Source organism: Hylobates moloch, unplaced genomic scaffold, assembly GCF_009828535.3.
Source record: "Hylobates moloch isolate HMO894 unplaced genomic scaffold, HMol_V3 SCAFFOLD_15, whole genome shotgun sequence".
NCBI lineage: Eukaryota > Metazoa > Chordata > Mammalia > Primates > Hylobatidae > Hylobates > Hylobates moloch.
In genome coordinates this window covers 13,372,158-13,394,958 of record NW_026652290.1, presented here as the reverse complement: position 1 = coordinate 13,394,958, position 22,801 = coordinate 13,372,158, and the positions used below count along the sequence as shown (strand labels likewise).

General features: G+C 36.6%; 1 protein-coding gene across 1 annotated transcript in view; it reads left to right on the top strand.

The window, feature by feature from the left end:
* LOC116483822 (ABC-type organic anion transporter ABCA8-like) overlaps nt 1–22,801 on the top strand; it is an 87,415-nt gene that overhangs the window by 31,132 nt on the left and 33,482 nt on the right. The window contains 14 exon segments of the mRNA XM_058428089.1: nt 505–608; nt 1,262–1,422; nt 1,424–1,486; nt 4,072–4,213; nt 4,541–4,726; nt 5,714–5,861; nt 8,916–9,084; nt 11,508–11,566; nt 12,277–12,387; nt 13,600–13,775; nt 14,537–14,576; nt 14,579–14,655; nt 14,897–15,035; nt 15,633–15,723. Coding sequence (XP_058284072.1) covers nt 505–608; nt 1,262–1,422; nt 1,424–1,486; nt 4,072–4,213; nt 4,541–4,726; nt 5,714–5,861; nt 8,916–9,084; nt 11,508–11,566; nt 12,277–12,387; nt 13,600–13,775; nt 14,537–14,576; nt 14,579–14,655; nt 14,897–15,035; nt 15,633–15,723 — 1,666 coding nt within the window.

Sequence of the window (22,801 nt, the reverse complement as noted above, 5' to 3'; positions counted from 1 at the left end):
AAATCCTTTTCTTCAAAAGATATTCTGATTGGCATGATTTAAGCGTAGTAAGTAATCTTACTTGAACTTCCATTTGCTTATTATGCCTGTGTTATATCCAGTGTTAGAAAAAGGTTTAGTTTAGTGTTTCTCAATCCATGTTAGGCTCTGTGAACTTTTGAAAAACATTAAAATACGTGGTTTTCACAATACAAATCAGAAAAGAGAAGAGATCAACAAAATTCTTGATCAGCAGAAAAGCACAGGACACGTTAAGAGAAAGCTTAGAGTGTTATAATTTAATGTAAAACATTTCCTAAGAGTGCTCCACCTCATGAGTCTGCCTGATTCATTTTGAGAATCATTATTATAACTTAACGTTTTCATAAGCTTTGAGTCAAAATAAGAACATTTGGAATTTGGGGTCATGGTAAAGTCCACTGTTTGCTATAATCAGTGTTAAAATCATATTTCAATACTATAGATAGTGACGTAATAATAGTTATGATTTGTTTTTTCACAAAGCTCATTGTTATGAAACAAATGAAGATGTTTACTGTGAAGTTTCAGTATTCTGGAAGGAAGGTTTTGTGGCTCTTCAAGCTGCCATTAATGCCGCTATTATAGAAGTGAGTACAAAATGTTCAAAGCAAACTAATGTTTAATGCAAGTTAATGATATTAGAGGCATCAAAATTTCATGAAAGAAAATATAAGTGGATAGCCTTGTTATTTCCTTTGCTCACTCTGAAGTTTACTGAAGTTACTATATACCACGGAATGTAGATACAAACAGAAGAAAAAGTATCTCATTCATGGACTCAACTTTGTTGGGAAGCCAGGCATATAAGAAAATTATTAGAACAGAAGCAGACTATTACAGAACTATAAATCAGGTCCTCATAAGTAAATGAGTAAGAACCTTCTCAGCCTTAGAATGCCATGGAAGAATGCCTAATTGAAATAACATTCCAGCTTGAAGCTTGAGATGAGGGGTGGCTTACTAAATATAAAAATTCAGAAAAGGGATGCCAAGCAAATCATAAAGTAATGTTAGGCAAGGAGGTAATGAAACACACAGTAAATTCTGAGAATGGTGAGTAACTCAGAATGCCTGGACTCCAAGCTCCCAGTAGGTCAATGACAGGACATAGAAGTGGAAATTTAGGTTAGTATCAAATCCCAATAGGCCAATTATACATCCACAGGAAAATAGATGGTTAAAAGAAAACAGCATGCTATTCATTAACATACAAATTTTGCTTATTAATGCCTTTCTTCAGATCACAACAAATCACTCAGTGATGGATGAGCTGATGTCAGTTACTGGAAAAAATATGAAGATGCATTCCTTCATTGGTCAATCAAGAGTTATAACTGATTTATACCTTTTTTCCTGTATTATTTCACTTTCCTCATACATTTACTATGCATCTGTTAATGTCACGAGAGAGGAAAATGATGAAGGGCTTGATGACAATGATGGGTCTTCGAGATTCAGCATTCTGGTGAGTCAAACACAGCACAAATAAATAAACAGGAACTCAGGAAAACTGGGAATCTTCAATGCATCTTTTTTTTTTTTTTTTTTTTTGAAATGGAGTCTCGCCCTGTTGCCCAGGCTGGAGTGCAGTGGCGCACTCTCGGCTCACTGCAAGCTCGGCCTCACAGGTTCACGCCATTCTCCTGCCTCAGCCTCCCGAGTAGCTGGGACTACAGGCGCCGGCCACCTTGCCTGGATAATTTTTCATATTTTCTGTAGAGACAGGGTTTCACCATGTTAGCCAGGATGGTCTCAATCTCCTGACCTCGTGATCCACCCACCTCGGCCTCCCAAAGTGCTGGGATTACAGGTGTGAGCCACCACGCCCGGCCTCTTCAATGCGTCTTTATTAAAACCTGTTTCTCCACAACCACGGGGTACAAATAAGAGATACCTACACAGAATAATTTCAGATCATGAACAAATTTCCACTTAGTTAATTTCTGTGGGGAGAAATGCTCTGCAGTGATGGAAAAAAAAAAAAAAAAAAAAAAAGGAAATGTATTTTGCCTCTGGAAATTTTACAGGACTAAGTAGAGAGGCTGGTTATTTAATATATTTAACAATCTCTGACCCAATTATATCTAAATCTATTTCAGATTTACTGTACTGTGAAGGAACTGCTATAGGAAATAAGATAAAAGGGGACAGAATGTGCTAACATTTAAGAAAATACAACTTCCATTAGAGTAATATTGATTTTTTTTAGAAAGGAGGAAGATAATCTTTTAAAGAAACATAAAAAGTCAATAAAAAAACCTTGAGAAAACAAATAAGGAGCCAAATGCAGAATTTTACAGAAAAAATGTCACAGCTATCACACATCAATGTCCATTTAAAAAAATTTGTTGCCATGAATAAGAAAATACCACTTTTAAACATTCCTTAGTAACAAGGAAAGAAACATAAAAATCCTTTATCCCCATGGATGGTATAAATTGTAATTGGTGTAATGCTTGCCAGGCTGAGGCTGTGTGTTACTGTGCTTCTCTGAGTTAAGGAAGAAGATTGGGGTTAGGTTGTTGGGTGATTGTGAAGAAGGCGTAATGAGGAATGGCCATGGCAAGAGAGGTGTAAACAAGATAGACATTGGTGTCTGTGCCAGACAAAGGTGGGATGTGAACTAGGAGGGGATTGGAAGGGAAAAAGAAGCCGAGGACCAGGAACTCCTTTGAGACTGAGGAACATGGTGGGTGTACCTGAGGAAATGAGCTGGCGAAACAGGATGGTGAATAGAGGCTGAGTATTGTGGGTTTAAAATGTCAGAGGTTGGGTGATTCCAAGAATGGACAAGGTTCTGTGTGAGAACTTATGAATAATTGACTGAAAGGGCATGGAGGTGATGTTTACAGGGAGTAGGACATTAAATAACAGAGAGGCTAGGGAGGCAGATGGGCTGTGCATAGGGCAACAAATTAGGAGTCTGGAAGAGTTCCTTCCAATATTAACATCTTATAAATCAATATTGACCTCTTGTTTGAATTAATACTGGAGGGAAACGTAGCAGAGCAGTGAAATCTAAGGACTCTAGAGCCAAAACCCCTGAACTTGAAACATAGTTACATAACACCCTTGTTCATTAGGTTCTCTATCAATAAGATGAGGAAAATAATGGTATTCTGAATAGGGCTATTGGGAGAATAAAATGATTTAATGTTTGCTAAATTCTTAAAATATTCTTTAACACATATTAATTGCTGTGTGTGAGTTATTGTGTTGGTTTTGCAGCTGTTTTTTTATTTTTAAAATTATTATTTCATTATAATTTTCAAAGAATATTGTAAAACAAAAGAAAAATTGATGAGGAAAGGAAAGTGAATTACTCTGACATAAAATAATGGGATTCAAAAAAAATCTTTCTTAACAAAAACAATGAATGGAATTAAAGGCAAGTATGTAGACTTTTCAGTGAACACATCCAGAGAAAGATGACAACAGCTTTTGGGGAAGGAGTGACATGACTGAATTACACACAAGGAAGAATTTCTTGTCTCTGAGGAAACTTGTGATGGTCCTGAACTTGGAGAGACTCCAGAGAGGAGAGAAGGGTCTGAGGTTCACTGAGGGGCTACCCTGTATTAAGACAGTGCCCTACATAGCCATCATCTCATTTAGTCTTCAGTGGTAGTATTATTCCTGGTGTCCAGAGAAATAAAGGGATAATAGAGGGGTTACAGAGGTTGCCCAAGGTGACAGAGCAAGAACGCAGCAAATAAAATGTTTGATCCAAAATCCATTAGACTGGAAACCTAATTTCCACCCCCACCACCCCCACCCCCCAGAACAATGTGCACATGTGTGTGCATGTATTTCTGGAATCGATTTCAGGAAAAACAATTCCTAATTCCCAAAGAATATTCCTAATTCCTAAAAAATTCTGCTCAAAACTTTTACCTTGTATTTATATATCTTAGAACACCCAATAAATACCTGTTGAAAGAGAGAATGAATGGATGAATAAGTGAATTAAAGGTTATGTTAGAATCCATTTTAGATCTTCCTTTTCAAGTGAACATAAAATACTAAAATAACATTTTGTTTCCACATTAGGGTCTCCTGGGGTTTGCTCTATGCTGGTTTCATCTTCATTATGGCCCTTTTCTTGGCACTTGTTATAATATCTACCCAGTTTATCATTTTGTCTGGCTTCATGGTAGTCTTCAGCCTCTTTCTCTTGTATGGATTGTCTTTGGTGAGTTAGTGAATTAAATATCTTTCCATCCACCTATAGCCTAAAAATTGTTTCTGACTGATTACTCTGTATGCCTCCTTTTTTTTCTGCCTACTCTGTTTGCATGTGAAAAATCTATAAACAGGTACAATTTGATTTGAGGTGTTTTGTAATGTCAATTTTTAGTGCAATTTGCAGGACATAGTTTAGTATGTTATATACAAAATAACTATAATATATAACTGTTACCTACACAAAATAACTATAATTTTGTATATCATATCTATTTTATTATGCTAGTAATAATGTTAGAGAAACATAAACCAACTAGATCTTCTCTCATTTTAGGTAGCTTTGGCTTTCTTAATGAGCATCTTGGTAAAGAAATCTTTCCTCACTGGCCTGGTCGTGTTCCTCCTCACTGTCTTTTGGGGGTGCCTGGGGTTCATAACACTGTACAGACACCTTCCTGCATCCTTGGAGTGGATTTTAAGCTTGCTTAGTCCATTTGCCTTCATGCTTGGAATGGCCCAGGTGAGACACCATCTGAATGTCTATTAATGACATTTCTGAAACATCTGTCCCTCTGGAATTCATAGGCTGTAGTCATTTACAAACTCAGCATTGTAAGGCTTAAAATTCTAGCGAAGGCTGTTGTAAAGTTGCAAAGACAGAACCTTTAAAAGCTTTGAAATTATTTAGCCCAGCAAAATAAGACATTTCAAAAGTGAAAAAAAGAGGATCAACATACAATTATTTAAAGGCAATATAAAGTATTTTCTTAGGCTATTAATTAAATATGGACATGTGACAAATCTAATTATAAATAACTATTCCAGTTCATGTTTTTACCTAGTAATTGAAGAGAATACATGATTAAAAACCATTAAATCAAATTAAATTAAAAATTTAAAACATCTGGAAAATTCATTAGTAAATTGTGTTTCTGTTCATAAAATGTCTTTTCTGTTTATGTGATTCTTATTGAATTCCCCTTGCCTTCCCTCTAATTAAATGGAAATGTCAACCATTAAATATCCATTATTTAGTGTTTAACAAAAGGATTGTTAATTATAAACAGCTCATTAACTTGAACATCCTAGATGAGCCCACTTCTGGTTCTCCTTAAACACACCAGTGCCTTTTGCCCAGAAATTCTCCCTCATGCCACCAATTTACATGGATCACCACACCTTTTGACTGTGTCCTATTTGGTAAAAGTTCATCTAAGTTCGATTTCAAATGTCATCTCTTCCCATACTTCCCTACTTCCTCCTAATATTTCAATTTCATTTGGAACATATTTTTTAGCATAGCAATTACTAAATTACATTCTAGTTGCTCATATGTCCATGCCTTCCAAGGCATAGATTTGAGAACCATAAAGGAGGCAGTCTCCCTATATAACTCTATTCTCAGTATGAGGCAATGAGTAGTCATTTTATTACTATGCTAAACCTAACTGTTTAAAATGTTATCTTACACCTAATTTCCCTTAATGAATTACTTTTTAATTTTCAGCTTTTACACTTGGACTATGATTTGAATTCTAATGCATTTCCTCATCCATCGGATGGCTCAAATCTCATTGTAGCAACAAACTTCATGTTGGCATTTGATACTTGCCTCTATCTGGCATTGGCGATTTACTTTGAAAAAATTTTGCCAAGTGAGTAATGATATGATTAAAATCATATATCATTTAAATAATTTTATTTCTGAAAACAAATCTCCTAATGGATACACTATTTACATTTTAAGAACTACTTTGTGTATCAATAGCAAAGAGAGAAACAAAGTCGTCGCTACTGACCAAATTATTTCTTCATTTCTTTCTCACTACTTGACTTGTCAGAACTAAAGCCTGAATTTTGTTTATAGAATCACTAACCTTTATTTGAACTTCACTTTGAGTATACGGTATTTTTTTTTTTTTTTTACACCTCTTAAAAAGCTAGTTCCTAAACAGTTCTGGTAATCATGGACATTTATAGCTGCTTATGTCTAACTATTTAGCTCAATGGTTCTGAGCTCTGGCTGGACAACAGAATCATGTGAAGAATTTCAAAGCAAGTCTAAGCCCAGCTCAACCTGAAGAGATTCTGATTTAATTAGTCAATGCATCTACATTAAAAAAAAACTCCCCAGAATTTCACAATAGGAAAGCCAATATATCATAAATTTTCATTTGTATCACCTCGCAACATAAAAGAATATGAGTTTCACAAAAGCAGGGATTCGTTTTGTTCACAGATGAGATTTAAGCACCCAGCACAGTATCTGATGCACCCTAGAGACTCGGTAGATACTTGTGTGCTTCACTTTTTTTTTCCTTTTGAGACAGAGTCTCGCTCTGTCATCCAGGCTGGAGTGCAGTGGCACAATCTCAGCTCACTGAAACCTCCGCCTCTCCAGCTCAGGCAATTCTCCTGCCTCAGCCTCCCAAGTAGCTGGGATTACAGATTGTGTCACATGTCTGGCTAACTTTTCTATTTTTAATAGAGACAGGGTTTCACCATGTTGATGAGTCTGGTCTCGAACTCCCGACCTCAGGTAATCCGCCCGCCCTGGCCTCCCAAAGTGCTGGGATTACAGGCATGAGCCACAGTGCCCTGCTTGCTTCACTTTTTTCTCCCTCCTTTTATAGCCAAAGGCATGGCCTGATTCTCCCTTCTGCGTTTCCTATTCAAGACAGAATGCCAAGGGCCCTTTATTCAAAAAGCAATGAATACACACTTGTGGAAAGGGAAGAAGGGGAAAGGGTGAGCAGGAAGTCAGAAAGCCGCATCTTGAGGCAGAAAATTCATCTTGTTTTGTTTTCGTTTTTGTTGTTTTTAAGATAATCCTTTAAGAATTACTGTCTCTGCCTTTTAAAAGAACCCAGAACAAAAGATGTCAGGATCCACTATGGCTGGCTAGCACACTTATTATACAATTAGAATTGTTTGAATATGGTATGTTTTCATTTGTTTTTTTCCAGTAGAGGTAAAAATTACATAACTGATTAGCAAAATTACTTTTTTGCCTCCTAATATTTTAAGGCTTTCTACCCCTTGTTAACATTGCTTATTTAAGACACATATTTAAATTTATTTTCTCTGTTCTACTTTTGTTTTTATGGCAAAATCTCACTGACTTTTTTTTGTGTTTCTGTCATACTGTATATCCCTAGAGTGCTGTGTATAGTTCAGGAAATTTACTCATGTGACCCTTGCACTTACTAATTCTTCCTTTTCTCCTTCTACTTATTAAAACATCCTGGTTGTATTATTTTTCATTTTTGTTTGCTTTTCCAATGTGTTTATTCTCAGTGGATCCACAAACAGATGTCACTGTGTTTACAATTGCTTATTAGTATCATCTTAGGTAATTGTTTTCTCTAATCAATTTAAATTTTATTTTGGTGTGCACTAAGTGATATATTCCATCTTTTTTTAGTCCTTGTTTCAAACATATTCTAATGATATTACTTTAAATATTCTCTTTGTATGTTTTATCAAGTTATATCACATATTGTTATATTTTCATGTCTGCATTTTATTTTTTACTTAACATTATATCACAAAAATACCTTTCACATCGACACTTTTTCCAATTTCAAAAGCATAGTATTTTATTATTATAACCAGAAAATTTATTTCATCCAAATAAGTGAGTTGTTCCATTTTCTTCCTAATTATTATCTGCTCACTAAGCTTGAACTTAAGACCAGAGGTGACTTTGTTCAAAATGCTTTTAAAGATAATAAATATGAATGACAGATAAAATGGAATAACTGGATAACATGACAGAATTATTTCATGGTAAATCTGGTTTCAGAAGGTATCCAGTTATGGCGGCATGCTTTTATTTGCTAGATTTTTCTTTTGTCAAAAGGGAGAGATAGGTACTAACAACATACCATGTGGCAGATATACAGAGAGTGTATATCTGCGTGAATGAAGAACTGAACACGTGAGAAGTACACAGAAGTTTGAAAACCCATAACCTTACAGTGGAGGTAGTTGCAGAATGTTAGTGAAGTACGATTCTTCCATTTCATAATGTTTCCTAATATGAAGAAAAACAGAAGTGATGATAGAATACTAATACAGCTGGATTCATTTCCAGCAAGATCTTTTTGAGTAATATGTCTTTAAAGCGGATCATAAATTTGCTTAAGAGGAAAATTATGGTTTGGGGATGAAATAAAGCAGAAATACAAAAAAGCTTTTAAAATATTCACTTTGTGTTGTTTCAATTAATTATTTTATCGTGTTCTTTTTCTTTCTTACAAATGTGTTATTTACTTTTCTTAAATGCTATTCTATCTTCTTTTGGATTTTTTATAAGGTATCCAATAGTCGTTCTCAGTTTCTTCTTTCTTTGCCTATGTAAAGACACCTGGTCTTCTAGACAGAATTCAGCATGCCTGCATATCTTACATTAGCAATTCAATCTGTCTTTCTTGAGGTTAAGAAATTCTAAAACATTTATTTAAATTCCTTTTGAAGTATTTAAAAATCACATTTTCATTGCTTCCTATAGGATCTATTATAGTAGAGACATCTGGTAATTTTTTTTTTTCCTTATGAAGCTACATGTGTCAAAACATGCACGACCTGGTGTTGACCACATGTTCAGGTTTGGCGACAAAGGGGCTGCATTGCCGTGCTACATTACTGTGACTCTCCTCCCTAACAAGGTGATTGACCCAATATTTAATTGTCTTCTGGCCATGTAGATGAATATGGATATCGACGTCCACCTTTGTTTTTCCTGAAGTCCTCATTTTGGTCTCAAACACAAAAGACTGATCACGTGGCCCTTGAAGATGAAATGGATGCCGACCCTTCATCTCATGACTCTTTTGAACCAGTGCCTCCAGAATTCCAAGGGAAAGAAGCCATCAGGTAATAAGGTTGCAGGTGGAGAACAGGGCAAAAAGGCAGGAAGCTAAGAGTTAGCACCTGAGGCAAGCAGTATTCCCTTTTGTGCTCTGTAGACAGTTCCCACCTGTCCTCACCTACGCTGCTCTGTCACTTTCCATCTCAAGTTCAAAGAAAGATCCCTTTACCAACCCCTTACAGCCTAACATTGTCGACATTTACACTAAATAAAAGCTTTAATTTTATTAGCTAAGATAATTCAACAAAACCCTTGCCCGGATTCAGTCTTTTACTTGTTGTTTCTCTTCATCCTCAGCCTCCCTCATTGCTTTCTAGGTCTCAATTATTCACTCTTTGTCCCCACCTCATCTATCTCCCCTTTTTTTTTTTTTGATGGAATTTTGCTCTTGTTGCCCAGGCTGGAGTGCAGTGGTGCAATCTCAGCACACCGCAACTTCCGCCTCCCAGGTTCAAGTGATTCTCCTGCCTCAGCCTCCCAAGTAGTTGGAATTACAGGCACCTGCCACCACGCCCGGCTAATTTTGTATTTTGAATAGAGATGAGGTTTCTCCATGTTGGTCAGGCTGGTCTCTAACACCCAACTTCACTCAGCCTCACAAAGTGCTGGGATTACAGGCATGAGCCACCGCACCTGGCCTTTTCTCTCCGCTTTTTAAACTTCGCATTTTTCTTCTATTTTTTGTCCTTTAAAAGAAGATGAAAGAGGAAGAAAGAAGGACAAAGAAAAGGCCTAGAGGTAGATACAAAGGTAATTCAGGAAGAGGTGTCCTTCAGAGTTAAGCATATCTCATTCTGTGTGACAACAAAATGTCCATTTTGTTTGGTGCTGGTGACTTTTATTTCTAGGTATGAGAAAATAGAAAGAAAGTCCTTAAGATGCCTGACTGTCCAAGTCATACTCATCATCAATGACCAGCCTGTGTCAGTCCCCTGTGGAATGTCTCAGATTATCCCAGGTTGCTGAACTTCTAAAGAGCCCATTTCATTTTGTTATTTTAGCCTGTTCCATATTTATCTTCCATATTTTTATTTGTCCCACAACTAAGCTAGGTTTACTCTAGCAGAGCAGCTCAGAGCAAAACAGTGGCTTTATTTGATGTGTTTGTGTGTTTCTTTTTGTTCCTCTTTGATCTCTTTAACACCTTGCCCAATTATAAGTGCTGTGGAATGAGGGTAAAATGGAATTTAAAATAAGAATATCTAATTAAACAGCTTTGGCCAGGAGTGGTGGTTCACATCTGTAATCCCAACACTTTGGGAATTCTTTCTTTTCTTTCTTTTTCTCTTTCTTTCTTTCGGCGAGTGGATCACTTCAGCTCAGGAGTTTGAGACCAGCTTGAACAACATGGCCAAACCCCATCTCTACTCAAAATACAAAAATTAGCCAAGCATGGTGCTGCACGTCAGTAATCCCAGCTACTTGAGCGGCTGAGGCACAAGAATCGCTTGAACCCAGGAGGCAGAGGTTGCAGTGAGCCAATATTGTGCCACTGCACTCCAGCCTGGGTGATAGAGCAAGACTCCCTCTCAAAAAAATAATAATAACAATAATATCTAATTAAACAGCTTTATATGAATAGAGACTGAATATTTTATGAATAGTAGATGATAAAATAAGAAACATAAGTTTGATTTGGCTTATGGATTATATACTTACCTGGTAGAATAAAACCATGCAGATTAAGCGCCTAGAATTCCAGACCTATAATAGTACTAAGCATAAGTTAATTTCATTCCTTTCTATAGCCATCATCACCATGTAACTGATACCATCTTTTATGCACTGTACATGCAAGATGAAATATTTTACTTGCCTTCCAACACAGCCCTAAAGCCTGCAAATTTTCAGGTTGTGAAACCTGAAACTGATCTGGAATAAGTACATTGGTTAAGGTAACAGAGCACTAAGTGGTTGTAATGGGATAAGCTTAGGTAAGCAGTACTGTGAACCCCATGCTCTTGCTATTATGATACATTGATTGTCTTTCTTACTGTAGTTCTTAATGAACCTTGGGAGACCTTGAATCAGGATAGCTAAAGATCTTTCCAACCTGTGCCAGTGGTTCACAAGACCCTTTGTGTATTGAATGTCCATGTCATCTCTTGGCCTAGCTTCCTTAGCTTTGCAATTCAGAAGTGATCCCGTTCTCCAATACTAATATTAGCTTATACCCCAATCTATGGAACCTTTGCTCATGGGTCCCAAGCACAGCGAAATTCTTATAACTCCTCACGTGATGCCAATGTGCAGACAGGGTTGGCAAGTAGTATTCTAGCAGATTCTGTCACACAGCTATGACTGTGTGAGAGTGAAGACCTAGATCTTCAAGTACCCTGAAGATAAGATTCATCCAATCCTGTCTACCAAACTGGAAATTACAAACTGAAGAAAATTGTCACTTTGAAGTATCTTTTCTTTTTTTCAGAATCAGAAATGTTACAAAAGAATATAAAAGAAAGCCTGATAAAATAGAAGCCTTGAAAGGTAAAAAAAAAAAAAAGAGAGAGAGAAAATATTGGTTATATTAGTATTGATTTCCTGATTTTAATTCAGTTTTGCTTTTGGTGAGTAATTAGTGGTGGCATTTTAGACTTGAAAAGAGTTATTTGAGCTACATAAGACTTTTTTTTTCTAACGTATTGCTTCTACTTTATAAAAGTTAGAAAAAAATTAGTATGTTTTAGAAATAGATGTATTTAGAATCTATACTGGGTAATATTGAGGTAGTCTAAGGATATTCTGGTTTTTTTTTTCTACGAACTCAAGTTTTTCTTCTGTAATCCAAAAGCTATTGGTAGATACTGTATGTTTTTCTTTCATATGAAAATGTCACTTACCTCAAAGGAGTTTTAGCCATGTAATAATTTACTATTAATCTATTATTCCATTTAATAAATATTAACGTTGACCTACCATATGCAGGCAATGTCAGTGAACCTATTATATAGACATGTTTCATTCATTTAAACTAAGTAATTTCAAAATTTCAAAAGAAGCTATTTTGAGGAATAAGTTTATAGAGGGAACTTTTAATGTTTTATTTTGAATTTAACAACCCACTATATTTATATATAGAAAAGACAACCATTCAAGAGAATTAATAACAATTCATTGGCTCCATAATAGAATATTATTTGTGGTTTTGTTTTTCATCCCTTTATCTTATCTTTTTTTCCTTTCTTTTTTCTTCCTAGATCTGGTATTTGACATTTACGAAGGCCAAATCACTGCAATACTTGGTCACAGTGGAGCTGGAAAGTCAACACTGCTAAACATTCTTAGTGGATTGTCTGTTCCCACCAAAGGTACAAACTAGTTTGTTTTCAAAGTCAATTGACAAATAAATCAGCTGTTAATATGAAGTTCTTTCAAGTGTTAATCACAAACACACATACCTAGGGAAAAATGGAATTTTATATAATAGTAATATTCTGTAGAAATATGTAATATTTAATTGGTATACTGCATATGGAATCTGAGTATTTCATAATAACTATTTTCATGGTCATTAGTTGCCATTTGGCATTCCAGCTTCTATCTGTCAGCTCTTTTTTTTTTAAGCAATAAGGTATTTATTTATTTTTTTAAATTTTTATTTTAGGTTTGGGGGTCCATGTAAAGCTTTGTTACATAGATAAACACATGTCATGGGGGTTTGTTGCACATATTACATGACCCAGGTATTAAGCCCACTACCCAATAGTTATCTTTTCTGCTCCTCTCCCTCCTGCAACCCTCCCCCATCAAGTAGACCCCAGTATCTGTTATTTGCCTTTTTGTGTTCATAAGTTCTTATCATTTAGCTCCCTCTTATAAGTGAGAACATATGGTATTTCATTTTCTGTTCCTGCATTAGTTTACTAAAGATGATAGCCTCTAGCTCCATCCATGCTCCCACAAAAGATATAATCTCATTCTTTTTTATAGCTGCATAATATTCCGTGTGTATATGTACCCCCATTTTCTTTATCTAGTCTGTCTTTGATAGGCATTTAAGTTGACTTCATGTCTTACTGCTCCTCATGATTCTGTGGGTTGACTGGGCAGTTTTTCTATTCTGGACCAAAGTGACTGGGGCTGGATTTACCATGGCCTCACTCACATATCTGGGGCTTCTGTTAGGACAGTTGCATGTCTCTTCCCACATGGAAATATATCTTTCAGAAGGCCCGCTGGGATTCTTCACCCAATGATCCCCATGATCCCAGCAGCAAGCAAAGACAAATCACAAGGTGGAAGCTCTTCATCAGACTCTGCTTGTATCACATTTGCTAGGATCCTATGGGGTATATAGGCAAAGCTAAATGTGAGGGGTAGACAAAGAGACAACACCTTGATGGGAAAAGCTGCAGATGGGAACATATTTCGAATATACTATGCGACTAAAGTAGAAGTTTCTAATGCCTGAATTGTATAAACTGTAAAGATAAAGTCATACATACAACATTTAATTAACAGCAATTTTATTAAGAAATATCTTAAGCCTTATCTTGATATTAACTTTTCCTTTGTTACAGGTTCAGTCACCATCTATAACAATAAGCTTTCAGAAGTGGCTGACCTAGAAAATCTCAGCAAGCTGACTGGAGTTTGTCCACAATCCAATGTGCAATTTGGCTTCCTCACTGTAAGAGAAAACCTCAGACTCTTTGCTAAAATAAAAGGGATTCTGCCACAAGAAGTGGATAAAGAGGTACAAAAATATGTTAAAGTTAATGTGTTGGTCAAAATGAGATTATTAAAGCCATTTGCACTGAGTTTTAATTTTAAATTATTTGTGTGCAAATCATTGTACAATTGTCAGACAAGAAAATCCAATTTAAACAATAGCTAACATTGCATATAATTTACAATGTGCCAAGCAGATCCTTAACTTCAAATCTAATAAATCATTTATTCTTCATAGCAACCCTATGAGATAGGTGCTATTATTATCCCTATTTTATACATGTGGTTCAAGAGAGCAAGTAACTTGACCAACTTACTAGTCAATATGCGTGACCTTCAAACCCGGGAAGTTTGGCTCCAGTGTTTGTGTTTTTTTTTTTGTTTTTTTTTTTTTGAGACAGAGGACTGAGTTTTGCTCTTGTCGCCCAGGCTGGAGTGCAATGGCCCTATCCCGGCTCACTGTAACATTTGCCTCCCAGGTTAAGCGATTCTCCTGCCTCAGCCTCCTGAGTAGCTGGGATTACAGGCACATGCCACCACGCTTGGCTAATTTTTGTATTTTTAGTAGAAACGAGGTTTCCCCATTTTGGCCAGGCTGGTCTTGAACTCCTCACCTTGTGATCTGCCCACCTCAGCCTCCCAAAGTGCTGGCACTACAGGTGTGAGCCACCGCGCCTGGCCCAGTGTTTGTGCTTTTAACCATTTACACTTTACAGCCTTGTATTTATAAATTTTTAAAAAAGGAATAAATTTTGGCATATGACATAAATACTGTCTTTTGGTTAGATACAAAGAGTTTTGCTGGAATTGGAAATGAAAAATATTCGCATGTTCTTGCTCAAAACTTAAGTGGTGGACAGAAAAGGAAGCTAACCTTTGGGATTGCCATTTTAGGAGATCCTCAGGTGAGTCACACTGAATTTGCAGGTGAATTCAAAATTTAAAAAATAGAACTTTTGGTAATAGTTCAAATATTTTATTTGCAAAGGACATGTGTTATAAAATATTCATAATAGAACATTAAATAGAGTATCTACATCCTAACCATAATACTCTGTTAAATATAATCAATATGGTTTTTGCATTGTTTTCTGGAAGAACTTCACCTTTGTGGAAAACCACTTTATATACTTTCCTCGTTTATAGATTTTCCTGTTGGATGAACCAACTGCTGGATTGGATCCCTTTTCAAGACACCAAGTATGGAACCTTCTGAAAGAACGCAAAACAGACCGTGTGATCCTCTTCAGTACCCAGTTCATGGATGAGGCTGACATCCTGGCGGGTAATCACTGGTTTCTGTTAAGTATCCTGAGGAGGACTTTAAGAGATCTGAAAAATATGGATTGGTCTCTGAGCAGTTATATTTTGTAATTCGGTAATCTAGCTGTATCTGGTAAATTGAATGGCTGGTGGTAATTTGAACTGGACACAAAGCCTCTTGCAACCATTTCAGTGTATCTTGCAGAATTTTGTATAATTTGGTCACATAGAAGCATGATCTGCCAGGAAACTCGCTTATTGCAAAATAAGTGAAGTTGAGTTTCTAAGAGATCAATCCTTTTACTCAGAATTGAGGGAAATCCACCTGAAATACTCAAATGATTTTAATGTTTCATCTGTTAAAATATATAATGGGATAATTTTCTATATTAGAACATATATCCACAAAATTTAACCTCCCTGATGGGATGGATTGCAAAACGGTATGTAAACGAGATTAAAATGTGTCTATTTCATTGAGTCCTTATCAAGTCCTGCATTTAAAACCTTAGAAATTCCTGAATCAAAGTTTGATTATACAGATGATTACCTGTCTTTTCTTGGAAATGAATGGGCCACTTTTCAACAAACTTTCATCTTCGCTCTTCTTCTTTTTCAGACAGGAAAGTATTTCTCTCCCAAGGGAAGCTAAAGTGTGCAGGCTCTTCTTTGTTTCTAAAGAAGAAATGGGGGATTGGATATCACTTAAGGTAAGGTCACTTAAGAAGGCTGCGAGTAGATGAGAACTGGTCTAGTGTAAGGCTTGATGCTTGAAGCAAAACATTACAACACATAAGAATTTGTATTATTATTATTATTATTATTTTGAGACGGAGTCTTGCTCTGTCGCCCAGGCTGGAGTGCAGTGGCGCAATGTCGGCTCACTGCAAGCTCCGCCTCCCAGGTTCACGCCATTCTCCTGCCTCAGCCTCCCGAGTAGCTGGAACTACAGGCGCCCACCACCACACCCGGCTAAGTTTTTTTGTATTTTTAGTAGAGTCGGGGTTTCACTGTGTTGGCCAGGATGGTCTCGATCTCCTGCCCTCGTGATCTGCCCGCCTCGGCCTCCCAAAGTGCTGGGATTACAGGCATGAGCCACCGTGCCTGGCCAAGAATTTGTATTATTATTATTATTATTATTATTATTTTTTTTTTTGAGATAGAGTCTTGAAGAATTTGTGTTATTATACACAGGTGTTTGTACAAACATGTACACGTATTTGTGTCTACCTAGTTAGCATGTATATGTAAGAGATATTGATCTGGAGATTTTAGATATTGAGAATATAACAACAGAAGTTTAGATAAATATGATTAAAAATATATATCTGCAACACAGTTTTTATTAATGGAGGTATGTATTAAGGGAACCTTTTCAACTGACACACTTGTATTTTACACCTTCATCATCTCTCATCTTTCCAGGGTGTTAATATATTGTTAAGTCGGCTACTTGCTTCCACTCCTCCTAGATCTTCCCCTTCTTTCTTGTTCTCCTCCCATCCATCCTCTTCATTTTATTATCTTTATTTTGAATAGTAGCATATTCTAACTGTAATTTACTGAGTGACTCAGATATGATACTTAACATTATTTTACTTAAATCTTCTATCTTTTAACTTTTAATTTTAATGGGTACATAGTAGGTGTATATATATTTATGGGGTACATGAGATATTCTGATACAGGCATGCAGTGCATAATAATAACATCGGATAAATGGAGTATTTGTTGCCTCAAGCATTAATCACTTCTTTGTGTTACAAACATTCCAGTTATACTATTTTAGTTGTTTTAATATATGTTGACTATAGTCAACAATATATTGCACATATTAATATAGTCTGTATAGTCATATTAATATATTGTACATGTAATGAAATCTGTGAAGAATGTCACAGTAATATATAATTATATTCACATGTAATATAATCTGTGAAGAATGTGCTATCAAATACTAGCTCTTATTCTACTAACAGTATTATTGTACCCATCAACCATCCCCACTTCCCCACCACCCCACTACCCTTCTCAGCCTCTGGTAACCATCCTTCTGCTCTCTATCTACATGAAATCAATTGTTTTAATTTTTAGCTCTCGCAAATGAATGAGAACATATGAAGTTTGTCTTTCTGTGCCTAGCTTATTTCACTTAATATAATGATCTCCATTCCATCCATGTTGTTGCAAATGACAGGATCTTATTCTTTTTACGGCTGAATAGTACTCCATTGTGTGTATGTACCACAATTTCTTTACCCAATCATCTGTTGATGGACACTTACGTTGCTTCCAAATCTTGGCTCTTGTGAATGGTGCATCAATAAACATGACAGTGCAGATATTTCTTTGCCATATTGACTTCTTTTCTTTGGGGTATATGCCTAGTAGCAGCACTGCTGGATCATATGGTAGCTCTATTTTTAGATTTTTGTGGAACCTGCAAATGTTGTCTATAGTGGCTGTACTAATTTACATTCCCACCAACACAGTACGACGATTCCCTTTTCTCCACATCCTTGCCAGCATTTGTTATTGCCTGTCTTTTGGATAAAAGCCATTCTAACTGGGGTGAGATGATGTCTCATTGTAGTTTTGATTTGCATTTCTCTGATGATCAATGATATTAAGCCCTTTTTCATATGCCTATTTGTCATTGGTACGTCTTCTTTTGAGAGCTATCTATTCAGATATTTTGCCCATTTTGAATTGGATTATTAGATTTTTTCCTATTAAGTTGTTTGAGCTCTTTATATAGTCTGATTATTAATCACTTGTTAAATGGATAGTTTGCAAATATTTTCTCCTATTGTATGAATTTTCTCTTTACTTGATTGATTGTTTGCTTTGTTGTGCAGAAGCTTTTTAATTTGATGTAATTTCATTTGTCCATTTTAGCTTTAGTCGCCTCTGCTTGTGGGGTAGAGAAATCTTTACCCAGACCAATGCCCTGAGAAGTTTCCCCAATGTTTTCTTGTAGTAGTTTCCTAGGCTGAGGACTTATAATTTAGTCTTTAATCCATTTTGATTTGATATTTGTAAACAGTGAGAGATAGGAGTCTAGTTTCATTCTTCCACATGTGGATATCCAGTTTTCTTAGCACCATTTATTGAAGAGACTTTCCCCAATGTATGTTCCTGGTCCTTTTGTTGAAAATGAGTTTACTGTAGATGTATGGATTTATTTCTGCATTCTCTATTCTGTTCATTGGTCTATGTGTCTGTTTTTATGCCAGTACCATGCTGTTTTGGTTATTATAACTCTGTAGTATAATTTGAAGTCAGGGGATGTGATTCTTTCAGTTTTGTCCTTTTTGTTAAGAATGGCTTTGTCTATTCTGGGCCTTTTGTGGTTCCATATAAATACTAGTTTGTTTGTTTTTTATTCTGTGAAGGATGTCATTGGTATTTTGATAGAGATTGTGTTGAATAAGTAGATTGTTTTGGGTAGTATGAATATTTTAACAATATTGATTCTTCCAATCCATGAGCATAGAATATCTTTCCTTCTTTGTGTCCTCTTCAATTTCTTACATCAATGTTTTATGGTTTTCACTACAGAGATCTTTTACTTCTTTGGTTAAGTTTATTGCTAGGTATCTTATTTTATTTGTAGCTATTGTCAATGGGATTACTTTCTTGATCTCTTTTTCAGTTTACTCGCTGTTAGCATATAGAAATGCTATTGATTTTTGTATATTGATTTTGTAACCTGCAACTTTACTGACTTTGTTTATCAGTTCTAATAGCTTTTTGGTGTAGTTTTTAGGATTTTTCAAATATAAGGATGATTTGATTTCTTCCTTTCCATTTTGGATGCCCTTTTTTTCTGCCTCTTATCTGATTGCCACAGCTAGGACTTCCAGTACTATGTTGAATAACAATGGTGAAAGTGGACATCATTGTTGTGTTCCAGCTCTTAGAGAAAAGGCATTCCCCCATTGAGTATGATACTATCTGTAGGTTTGCCATATATGGCTTTTATTTTGTTGAGATATGTTCCTTCTACACCCAGATTTTTGAGGGTTTTATCATGAAGAGATGTTGAATTTTATCAATTGCTTTTTCGGCATCAGTTGAAGTGACCATATCTTTTTTGCTCTTTATTCTGTTGATATGATGTATCACATTGATTTCCGTACACTGAACCATCCTTGAATCTCTGGGATAAATCCAACCATGAGCAAGATGAATGATCTTTTTAATATGTTGTTGAATTTGGTTTGCTAGTATTTTGATGAGGATTTTCACATCAATATTCCAGTGATATTGGCCTGTAGTTTTCTTTTTTTGATGTGTCTTTGGTGATCAGGGCAATACTGGCCTCGCATAATGAGTTTCAAAGTATTCCCTCCTCCTCTATTTTTCAGAATAATTTTGAGTAGGATTGGTATTAGTTATTCTTAAATATTTGGCAGAATTCAGTAGTGAAGCTTTTAGGTCCCTCGCTTTTCTTTGCTGGAAGACTTCTTTTTATTATGGCTTTAATCTTGTTGTTATTGGTATGTTCAGGTTTTGGATTTCTTCATGGTTCAATCTTGGTAGATTGTACGTGTCTAGGAATTTGTCCATTTCTTCTAGGTTTTCTAATTTATTGACATACAGTTGCTCATAGTAGCCACTAATGAGCATTTGAATTTCTGCAGTATCAGTTGTTATTTCTCCTATTTATCTCTGATTTTATTTATTTTTGTCTTTGCTCTTTTTTTTTTTTTTTTTTAGTCTGGCTAAAAGTTTTCCATTTTGTTTAACTTTTCAAACTTTTCAGCTTTTTGTATTGTTTATTTCATTTCAATTTTATTTATTTTTGCTCTGATGTTTATTATTTCTTTTGTTCTATGACTTTTGGGTTTGGTTTGCTCTTGCTTCTCTAGTTCTTAAGAAGTGTCGTTAGGTTGTTCATTTGAAGTTTTTCTGTGTTTTTGATGTAAGCATTTATTGCTATAAATTCTTCATTTAGTAATGCTTCCACTGTATTCCATAGGTTTTGGCATGTTGTGTTTCCATTTTCATTTGTTTCAATAGATTTTTCAATTTCCTTCTTAATTTCTTCCTTGACCCACTGGTCGTTCTAACACATATTATTTAATTTCCATGTGTTTGTATAGTTTCCAAAGTTCCTCTTGTATTGATTTCTAGTTTTATTCTATTGTGGTCAGAGAAGCTATTTGGTATAATTTCAATTTGAAAAAAAAATGTTAAGTCTTCTTTTGTGGCTAGCATATTGTCTATCCTTGAGAATGATCCATGTGCTGAGGAGAAGACTGTGTATTTCACAGCCATTGGATAAAATGTTCTATACATATTTATTAGGTCCATTTGATCTATAGTGCACATTAAGTCCAGTGTTTTTGATTTTTTGTCTGGATCATCTGTCCAGTGCTGAAAGTAGTGTGTTGAAGTCTCCAGGTATTATTGTATTGGGTCTTTCTCTCTCTCTCTCTCTCTCCATCTTTAGCCTTAATAACATTTGCATTACATATCTGGGTGCTCCAGTGTTGGGTGCATATATATTCACAATTGTTATATCTTCTTGCTGAATTGACCCTTTTATCATTATATAGTGACATTCTTTTTCTCTTTTTATGGTTTTTGTTTTGGAATTCATTTTGTCTAATATAAAGATATCTATTTCTGCTCTTTTCTGTTTTCTATTTGCATGGAATGTTCTCTGTTATTATCCCTTGAATAAACTTTCTATCTTTATCTCTTTCTCTATCTCCTCCTTAAGGCCAATAACTCTTATACTTGTCCTTTGGAGGCTCTTTTTTAGATCTTGTAGGCATGCTTCATTCTTTTTCAATTCTTTTGTCTTTTGTCTCTTTTGAGTATTTTCAAATAGCCTGTCTTCAAGCTAATTGATTCTTCTGCTTGAGAGACTTTGATACATTCTTCAGTATGTCAATTGATACTTTAGCTCCAGAATTTCTGCTTGATTTTTAAACATTATTTCAATCTCTTTGTTAAATTTATCTGATAGGATTCTGAGTCCCTTCTCTGTGTTATCTTAAATTTATTTGAACTTCCTCAAAACAACTATTTTGAATTATCTGTCTGAAAAGTCACATATCTTTGTCACTCTGGTATTGGTCCCTGGTACCTTATTTAGTCATTTGGTGAGGTCATGTTTTTTTGGATAGTCTTGATGCTTGTGGATGTTCATCAGTGTCTGGGCACTGAGGAGTTAGGTATTTATTGTAGTCTTCACAGTCTGGGCTTGTTTGTACCCGTCCTTCTTGGGAAGGCTTTCCAAGTATTCAAAGGGAATAGAATATTATGGTCTAAGTCTTTGGTCACTGCAGCTGTATCAGCACTAGGGGGCACCCTCAAACTCAGTAACATTGTGGTTCTTGCAGACTCTTAGACGGACCACTTTGGTGCTCCTGGAGAATTCTTTGGATTACCAGGCAGAGACTCTTGTTCCCTTCCCTTAACTTTCTCCAAATAGAGAGAGTGTGTGTGTGTGTGTGTGTGTGTGTGTATGTGTGTGTATTGAGCTGTCTGGAACTGGCAGAGGGGTGACACAAGCACCCCTGTAGCCACCACCACTAGGATTATGCTGGGTCAGATCTAAAGCCAATACAGCACTGGGTCTTTCCCAAGACCCTCAGTGACCACTGCCTGGCTACCGCCAATGTTCACTCTAAGCCCAGGGGCTCTTCAGGCAGCAGGTGGCAAATACAGCCAGGCTTGTGTCCTTCCCTTTATAGTGGCAAGCTTCCCACTGGCCCAGAGTTGGTCCAGAAATGCCATCTGGGAGCAAGGACCGGAGTCAGAAATCTTAGGAATCTACATGGCGCTGCAGTCTGCTGCAGCTGAGCAGACACCCAAACCAGAAGACAAAGTCTTCCCACTCTTCCCTCTCTTCAAGCAGGAGTCTCTCCCCCTAGTCATCACTGCCCCAGTCCTGCAGCGAGTACTGTCTGGCTACCACTGATGTTCACTCAAGGCCCAAGGGCCTTCAGGCAGCTTGTAGTACATGCTGCCAGGCCTGGGTAGCTCCCTTAAGGGCAATTGACTCCCCTCTGGCCTGGGGCAAGTCCAGAAATGCCATCCAGGAGCCAAGGCCTAGAATCCAGGACCCCAGGAGTCCACTTGGTGCTCTCTACACCACTGTAGCTAAGCTGGTATCTAAGCTGCAAGCAAAGTCCCCTTTACTCTTCCCTCTCTTTTCCTCAGGCAGAAAGTCTCTCCCCAGGGCCATCACAGCTGGGAATGTTCTAGGTCAAACCTGAAGCCAGCAGAGCACTGGGCCTCACCCAAGTCCTGTGGCAAGTACTGCTTGGCTACTGCTGGTGTTTATTCAAGGTCCAAAAGTTCTTTAGTCAGGAGGTGATGAATTCTGCCAGAACTGGGTCTTCTTCTTCAAGGCAGCACCTATGGTATGTCTAAAAATGTCATCTTGGAACAAGGGCCTGGAATGGGGTCCTCAGAACTCTGCCTGGTGTCCTATTCTGCTGTGGCTGAGCTTGTATGCAAGTTGCAAAACAAAATCCTATTTACTCCTCTCTCTTCTCCTCAACAGAAGGAGGGAGTCTGTCTTGGAACAGAGAGCTGCACTGTCTGGTGTTGGGGGAGGGGGTGAAACAGACACTTCCTTGGCTGCTGTAGCTGGTGTCTCTCGACGTCTTTTGCACCCCAAGTCCATTGGCTTTGAGTCCAGAACAGCATCAGGACTTGCCCAGGAATTTCAGTCCCTGTGGTTCTAAGTTTATTTAGATCCCCAGAGCACTTTAGTCCATGGTAGTGGGATGAATGATTCCCCTCTGGCTGAGGCTGGTCTAAATG